Source organism: Cannabis sativa, chromosome 5 (genome assembly GCF_029168945.1).
Source record: "Cannabis sativa cultivar Pink pepper isolate KNU-18-1 chromosome 5, ASM2916894v1, whole genome shotgun sequence".
In the NCBI taxonomy this organism is placed as follows: domain Eukaryota; kingdom Viridiplantae; phylum Streptophyta; class Magnoliopsida; order Rosales; family Cannabaceae; genus Cannabis; species Cannabis sativa.
The window spans coordinates 57,486,650-57,496,398 of NC_083605.1; the positions used below are offsets into that span (position 1 = coordinate 57,486,650).

At 25.2% G+C, this 9,749-nt stretch overlaps 1 protein-coding gene across 1 annotated transcript; it reads right to left on the reverse strand.

Annotated features, from left to right (window-relative positions):
• Window positions 1-4,064: 4,064 nt before the first annotated feature.
• LOC133038409 (protein FAR-RED IMPAIRED RESPONSE 1-like) lies at window positions 4,065-6,072 on the reverse strand. The gene is made up of 6 exons (XM_061116551.1): window positions 5,781-6,072; window positions 5,522-5,675; window positions 4,636-5,440; window positions 4,426-4,536; window positions 4,197-4,256; window positions 4,065-4,118 (listed from the first exon to the last, which is right to left on the reverse strand). Exons 1-6 carry the CDS (start codon window positions 6,070-6,072, stop codon window positions 4,065-4,067), a joined length of 1,476 nt encoding a protein of 491 aa, XP_060972534.1.
• Window positions 6,073-9,749: the final 3,677 nt, after the last annotated feature.

Genomic DNA, 9,749 nt, shown 5'->3' on the forward strand with positions numbered 1-9,749 from the left:
ATATACTTACCCAAAAAAAATTATAAATAATAATAGAATAGAATTTAATTATATAATTAAATTACTAAATCTATAATCAATTCTTTTATAATAATTAATAATATTATAAACATAAAAATGTTATGTTTTAAATTATATCACTCATTATAAGTACAACATATGTTTATATATAAAGATTACAAAAATTTGGGAAGACTGCGCGAAGCGCGGCTTAGTTCCCTAGTATATATATAAAGGAGAGTTTTAGTGGAGTTGATGTGACATCTTATATGTCATTTTACTCATATTTTTAAAGATTTAATTATATACTTAGTCTATCATTATTATCAATGGTGACTTTTCATTCTTTTTAACTAATAATTATTTATTATCAATGGTGACTTTTAATTTTTTATAACTCCCATTATTATTATTATTATAACATATTTACTTAATAACTAATCTCATACCTATTATATATACCTATATATATGCTTCTATAAAATTAGAGAGATTCTATTGTTATGCAATATTTGATAATATATTCATTCATATAGCTTTGGGTATAGGAGGTAAGCATCATATTTTTATATTATTTTTTTTAAAAAAAAAATTATTGTAAATTATATTTTTCACTCAATAGAAAATTATAGACCATATACTATTATATAAATTATGTAATATGCACACACACATATATATATATATATTAGCTGGATACAATTATAATATATATAACTAATCTCATATCTATATACATATATATATAAATAAATTTATCTTTTTTTTTAGCAAAGATCGAGGAGAATTTCTACTATTTTGTATCAATTTGATGATATTTACTATCATCTAGATCTAACAATAGAAATAAGCATCACATTTTTTTTTTTTGTTTTAATATATATTAATCAGATACAATTATAATATATATAACTAATTTTATACCTATATATATGTTTCTATCAAAAATTGAAGAGAGCTTTCACTATTTTGTATTAATTTGACTATTTTGTATCAATTTGATGATATCTATTATTATCTAGATTGGATAATAGAGGTAAGCATTGTATATATTTTTTATTTTATATCTATATTTTCAAAAATATTGCTTATTCACTCATAAAAAAATTGTGTTGAATTGCATGATGTAATATATATATATATCATTATATGTATTAACAGTATTCACAACTATTTTTGATAATGATGCACATAGAATTTACCTTTAAAAAAAATTATAAATATATACTTTTAAAACTTTATATTTATTATTTAACGACACATTTGTATTTTTTTTATATATATTGAATATTTAACTATATTATTAGTTAATTCTTAAAGGTAGTGATGTATTCTATAATTTAAAAAATAAAGTTATTACTCGATATTTATCTATTGAGAAATTCATATATAATATATTAATAGCTAGAATGATTATGTATTAATGTGATGAAGTAACATATCTTATATTTTTTATTTTTAAATTTATTTGTTTAGTGATTATATTTTAGTATTTTTTTTTATATAGAAAATCCTAAAAAAGCTTATAATTTAATTTTAACATCATATTATTATAATTTTATAATCAATTATATATTTACTTGAGTAATATTAATTATTTGAATTTTTTAACTAACATAAATATCGATCTATATTTATCTATATATTACAATAACATAAAAAAAATGAAAATGTAACTTACATTAGTTTATTATTATTATTATTATTATTATTATTAGTGTTGACAGTTATAAAGATATCATTGATCCTTAATAAATAATTTGATAGATATATATTTTTTCAATGTGTATCTTTTTTTATTAATTAATAAAAAAATACTAATATAAATATTAAATTTTAAGAGTTAAATTGTAATTAACTGTCTTTATTTATTATCAATGTTGTCCTTTCATTTTTATAACACTCACCATCATTATTATTATTATTATTATTATTATTATTATTATTATTATTATTATTATTATTATTCATAATTATTATTCATCTAGATCTGACATTAGAAATAAGCATCATATTTTTTTGTTTTAATATATATTACTCAGATACAATCATAATATATATAACTAATTTTATACCTATATATATATATATTTCTATCAAAAATTGAAGAAAGCTTTTATTATTTTGTATCAATTTGATGATATCTATTATCATCTAGATTGGATATTAGAGGTAATCACTATTTTTTTTTTATTTTATAACTTTTTTTTTAAAAAAAAAATATTGCTTATTCACTCATAAAAAATTGTGTTGAATTGCATGATGTAATATATCATTATATATATTAACACTATTCACAACTATTTTTGATAATGATGCACATAGAATTTACCTTTAAAAAAATTATAAATACATATTTTTAAAATTTCATATTTATTGTTTAACGACACATTTGTATTTTTTTTATATTGAATATTTACTATATTATTAGTTAATTCTTAAAGGTGGTGATGTACTTTATAATTTAGAAAATAAAGTTATTGCTCAATATTTATTTATTGAAAAATTCATTATATTAAAAGCCTAGAGAATGATTAGGTATTAATATGATGAAGTAAGATATCTTATATTTTTTGTCTTTAAATTTATTTGTTTAGTGATTATATTTTAGTATTTTTTTATAGAAAATCCTGAAAAGGCTTATAATTTAATTTCAACATCATATTATTATAACTTTATAATCAATTATATTTTTCCTTGTGTAATATTAATTATTTAAATTTTTTTAGCTAGCATAAATATCAATGTATATTTATCTATATATTACAAAAATATAAACAAAAAATGAAAAGGCAACTTACATTAGTTATTATTATTATTATTATTATTATTATTATTATTATTATTATTGTTGTTATTATTATTATTTAGTGTTGACAGCTATACTAATATAAATATTAAATTTTAAGAGTTAAATTGTAATTAACTCTCTTTATTTATTATCAATGTTGTCCTTTCATTTTTATAACACTCACCATTATTATTATTATATATTGTACTATTCATAATTATTATTATAGATTGCTTTTTTCTAAAAAAAATCAATAAACTATTTTAGAATAAAAAAATACATTAATTTTTTAATAGTTAAAAAAAAAAACATAAACAAAATATTTGAATAGTTTACATTAATTTTGTAACATTTTAAACTTGGCATCTTAAAAAAAATATAATAATAATAATAAAAAGATATGCTTAATCGCTAATTTTTTCTTATTAGATTTTGTGTTCTCTTTTTTAATGCTCCTTATTAGTGCAAGATATAAAGATAATGAACTGACTCTCTAATATTTTTTTTATTTTAGATTATTTATTTTGTGGTTGATTTAGTTAGAAGTAATTTCTTTTAAATAATATTAATCTTTCACATATTTTAACAAATAATTATACGTGTAATTTATATAACAAACTTACGATAATAATAATAATAATAATAATAATAATAATAATAATAATAATAATAATAATAATAATAATAATAATAATTCAATTAAATAATGTGACTTAATATTTTAACATATTAAGATTATAATTTTTAGTATTTTTTTATAGTACATTTACATATTAATTAACTAATAATTTTTTAAATATATATAATATAAATTTTATTTTTACAACATAAATAAAAAGTTTTTAAACAATCGCGCGAGGCGCAGTATCGTTACCTAGTTATAATATATAGGTATCATTTTCTTTTTTCTGACAAGAAAATTCTATTACAAAAATATTAAAAGACTACTAGAGAAACATTTATCTTCGTCGCTAACAATTTCACACACATTTCACATCAAAAAAATAATTTCATACACATTTCACATAATTATATTCCTCACTCTACATTTCACAGTATTTTTTTGTAAATTATTAGTGAGCAAAAAATACTAAAATATAAAGTTCTAGCACCATATAAAATTATCCTCAAAGAAAAAGAAGAGCACAAAAAATATATCCAAAAGTAAACCACAAAATTAAAATATATATTCTTCCATAATATTGTCATAATATCATTGAAAAAAAATTGCACTGGTAACTAATGTTTGACATATTACTTTCTTATTTTCTAATTATTTTTTAAAATCTCCAAACAGAACATGATGATTTGTTGGTAACGAGTGAACCTACAAAAAAAATCTTACTATTAATTAAGATTATATTCAATTATAGAAAATTAAGCAATATATATATAATATATATACCTGTTGCATAAGTTCAATCATGCTTGTTTGATTATTTTGATCTCCAGATTTACTTTGAATCTATACAAACGCACATTAAAAATTAAATTAAAAAACATAACAATTATTTAATAATATTTAACTTTGAATAAAAAATTAAAAAAAATATACACACATTAAAAATTAAAAAAAAATCACAACAATTATATAATAATATTTAACTTTGAATAAAAAAAATAAAAAAATATACCTGACTAGCGTTTGATGATATTTGTGGCATATAGAACAATGAGCTTGACAAATTTTGTTCGCGAAAAGAAATATTATCACCAGATTGAGCATTTGTATTATTGGAAGGAACCTAACAATACAAATTATAATCATTAGTGCAATTAGAAAATAAATAAATAAAAAAATACCAAATAAATTTCATAACAATTACAATAAAATATAAATGTACCTTTTCAGGGGATGTATTCTCTTGAATTATTTTTTTATTTTTTCTAGCTTTCTCCAGAGCACTTTTAGGCCTAGTAGATTTGCCACAAACTTTTTCCTTAAATTTGACACCCTTAATGTTCTTTTCATCTCTATTGATAGTAAGCCCATCATAAGCCAATATTTTAACATTTGAGTTGCTGGAGCTAGGAATTTTATTAGTTTCTTTTTGTCTTAAGAATGCATCTACATCCTCCATAATTTTATTGAAACTATTTAAAGCAATTATATATGTTTCTTCATATTCTGCTGCCTTTGTCGATACTTGTGTTTGCCTTCTACACAAGTCTTTGTAGCGCAATCCCAATCTAGCCTTAGGGTCCTCAGAATTGATAGACTTCAATGTGTTTACTTTGATTCCAACCTTTGCATGTTTTGTCCACCTTTGTAATACATATCTATCAGGTATTTTTGAAATATTCTTTGTAGAAAGAGCTTTCAAAGCATGTGCGCATAAAATTCCTGCAAACTCAAACTTCTTACAAGTGCACACAAGTGTGCAATCAACAAAAAAATATTCAACCGTATAATCAATTGACTTTCCATGAGGAGTAACTTTGTATTTTGTCGATATTGTCTTTTCATCACAAATATGCAAAGCACAATCATAAGCATTGCATAGCTCAACTTGAAACAATTTGAATATCGTTGGTATGTATATCTTTGTTGCATGTTTCAGTATTTCAGCAAGAAATGACAATGACAAGTTACTCTGAGATGTTCTGAAATCATCTTGTGGCTCTTCATAACGACAATCATTTATAAGCCTATCAAAATGTTGAAAAAATCGTAGTAGATCATGCTTATAACTAACATAATTTTTTATAATATTATTCATACTTTCAGACCTTTGAGTAGTTGTCATCTCTGCACAAAAAGTCTCTTTACTGTATACCAAAGCCCATTTTTCTTTCACAGCAAACATACGCCTCAACCAATCATTATCTTCAAGATTATACTTCTGGAGCATCTCATTCCAAGCTTGTAAAAATGCTTCTTCATCTTCATAATCATATATGCATCTACTATAATCTTTAGAGAATTCTCAAAATTTTTCAAAAACGCTACTCAAATGTTTTGCAGCATTTTGATATAAATGACATATACATAGACGATGATGTGTTTCTGGCCATTTAACAGCTAGTGCTTTTGCCGTTGCCGCATCTTGATCCGTAAGGATAGTTTTTAGTTTTTTTCCAGACATTGTATTAGCAAATGTATCAAATAACCACATGAATGATTCAGCAGTTTCATCATAAAGTAGTGCAGCTCCAAAAATAGTAGTTCGCTTATGATGATTCACCTCAAGAAACATAGAAAAAGGTCGACCTTCTTTATTTTTCTTACAGGTAGTATCAAATGAAACAACATCGCTGAAATAAGAATATGCCATAATCATTTTTGTATCAACCCAAAAGATATTTGTTATTAACTAATCTTTATCCACCTGAATAACATAGAAGAAGTTGGGATCTTCTAATTGCTTCCCCTGAAGGTACTCAAGAACACCACATGTATCTCCTAACTTCATTTGAATTGTTTGTTTTGTTCATAAATAATTCTTATAATCAACGTGAATAATTCCAAGGCTTTCACGTCCTCCAGCTCTCTTTGCCATTAGTTCCCAAGTTTCTTTTGGAGCAATTCCTGAACTGTCAACTAAGTCTATTTCTGCAGCTAGAGCAGGAGTCAGTTTTCTTTGTGATCTGTTTAAATGACTTTTTGTAGGAGTTGATGTTGGAAATATTTTACCAGGACCTAGATTTACTAACAAGTATGTTTCATTAACATCCTAATATGAATTCTAAAATAATAAAATAAACACATATAAAGTTAGAAAACCTTACATTGGGTGCAGCGGAATATAATGACTCCTTCCGTTCAGATATCTAGCCCTTGATTCCTTTCTGTACAAGAGCATTATCAATATCTGAACCTGGATCTCTTTCATTCCTTCTTTGATGCTGATTCTCCTTCTTGTTGATTGGATTCTTCACAATCTTCCACACTATGATTGAGGTACCACTTGATGTGTGTGGGCACTCACTCTATCACTCAAGGTTCAAAATTATTGAAGAATAAAAGAGAGAATAGGTTTCGGCTATAGAGAATAGAAAGAGGCTCAGTTTTCATCTGACAGAGTTAAGTGTGAATGTGAGCCATCACTATCTATTTATAAGTAACCACCTAGGTTTAGGTTAGATTTATTTGGCATTAAAATAATGAAAAAATAAATGGCAAATTAAATGCATAGTGGCCGGCCATGTAAAGGATAATGGGCCTCACTTGCAATTTTGCCTTTTTGTCATTTTTCCATCCTATTTTCTCAAAAACGCCAATTTTCCAATTTAACCACTTAAATGCCAATTCCAATTATTTAATAACTAAAAATTAATTATTAAATAATATTGTCATTTAATGAATTTATTAATTAGACTTAATAAAGTCTTTCAATTAATAAATAAAACCTAGAATCTCTTTTCTTACAATTTTGCCCTTGCTTAGTGAAACTTCATAAACTAGACATAGTCTAATTTTAGAATTATAATTGATTAATCAACATCAATTATCTGAGTCTTACAAGCAGTATGGTCTCAACTAGTATGGGGACCATGGGCCTATATAACCGAGCTTCCAATAAGCAGATCAAGAATTTACCAAGTAAATCCACTGACTTATTAATTCCTTGTTGCATCCACTCGTGGAACTTAAAATGTTGGGTTTTATGCCCTAAATAAAACTCATTTCAATATAATCAGATTTACTTATTAATATAGATCAGAAATAACATTTAATGTTGCATGGTTCACATGATTTATTTCATGATTATATGTACATAATGTATAAATTCATCTGAAACCCTTTTCACATACTTGATCCTGTTTATTGTGCCGTCAACACATTGGAAAGTAAACATGACTATGTGAATAAAGTTTCCTAGATTTATCAGACATAGGGTTTTACTAATATGATAATCTACAACAGAGTTTACTTGCATTTGGAGAAGTGCTATGTTCTTTCCAGAGCATTGGTTAAAGTAAAGCTCAGGTTGGATGCATGGAGTATGCATCGGAAGGGACCGATATTGAACTTTGACTTAGATTTAATTAAACTTACCGTAAAATCTATTCAAGTCAATATCGCCTAGTTGATCCTAGATCAAATGATCTTAATCCTGTTATGATTAGGCTCAATCTTGAAAGGCTATTCGTGTTCCTTGAATTGTTAGTTAAGCCTACTTTTAAGTCAGGGTGATACGTACTTTTTGGGAACACGGTAGTGCAATTGAGTGGGAGCGCTAGCATAAACATGGAATCTATAGCTTCTATCTGGCGAATAGTAAGCAAAGGATGATCACCTTCGAGCTTGACCAAGCGAAAATAAATGGTAGAGATCTCATTTCACATAAGCTGAAATATCATTTATACGGGATCAAGTGTTTTAAGGATAAAATACATAGTAGGGTGTTACGGTAATTTAATCCCTTTACTGTGTAGATCATTCATATAGAGGATCATTGATCACATTAGGATTATAACAATGGATAACTAATGATGTGTCTATATGGTGGAACATATAGAGCATTCTATATACTGAGAGTGCAATTCTAAGTTCTATGCGTGGATTCAACGAAGAATTAATAAGTTAGTGAATTTTAGTGCTAAATTCTTGATCTACTTATTGGAAGCTCGGTTCTATAGACCCATGGTCTCCCCACTAGTTGAGATAATATTGCTTGTAAGACTCATGTAATTGATTTTGATTAATCAATTATAATTCACAAATTAGACTATGTCTATTTGTGAAATTTTCACTAAGTAAGGGCGAAATTGTAAAGAAAGAGTTAATAGGGGCATATTTGTTAATTATGATACTTTGTATGGTTCAATTAATAAATATGATAAATGACAATATTATTTAATAATTATTTATAGTTATTAAATAGTTAGAATTGGCATTTAAATGGTTGAATTAGGAAATTGGCATTTTTGAGAAAATCAGATACAAAAGGTGTTAAAATTGCAAAATTGCAAAACCCAAGGCCCAATCCACTAAGGCATGGCCGGCCACCTATTGTGTATGTTTTAAATTGATTTTTTCATTATTTTAATGTCATATAATTCAAATCTATCTCTAGTGGAATGCTATAAATAGATAGTGAAGGCTTCAGAAAAATGAGACTTTTTCCTGACACTTCTGATTCAGAAAACCTGAGCCTTCTCTCTCCCTATCTTTAGCTTCCACTTCTTCTTTCTCTTCCTTTGAATTTCGAACTACCTTAGTGTATGAGTAGTGCCCACACACATCAAGTGATACCTCAATCATAGGGAGGAAGATCGTGAAGAAAGATCATTAGCAAAGGAGTTTCAGCATCAAAGATTCAGAGAAAGAGATCCAGGTTCAGATATTGATAATGCTCTGCTACAGAAAGGAATCAAGGGCTAGATATCTGAACGGAAGGAGTCATATTATTCCGCTGCACCCAATGTAAGGTTTCTTAAACTTTATATGTGTTTAATTTATCGTTTTAGAAAGTTCTTATTTAGGATGTTAATAAACATACTTGTGAGTAGATCTAAGATCCTGGTAAAATAATTTCCAACAACTGGCTTCAGAGCCATGGTAATTGATTTACTTGCAAGAAATTTGGACTTTAAAATGATTGTTTGTATGATTTTTGGATGGTATCATGTTGTATTGAGTGTTATTTGATGATTGATTGATGTTTGTAATTAGTTATGAACTCAATTTCGATTTTATTTGAATTAGTTATGAATTTTTGAAGATTTGAAAAAATCGGGGCTGTGTTGAAATTTTCCCGCGATCGAAAATCTGTCCGTACAGTTCACAATTTTTTTTGTTTTTCTTCGATTTTTCATGCTTTTTCATGGAATTAACTTCCGATTTTTGGTATAGTTTTGTATTTATACTATTACTATTCCTAATTCAATTCTAATTATCTTTTTGAATTAATTTAATATTTTTTAAATTTAATTCAAGATATTAGTGTAATTTGAATTTGAATAGAATTAGTATCTATCTTCTTGCTTAAAAAAATCTATCTTATTTTAAAAT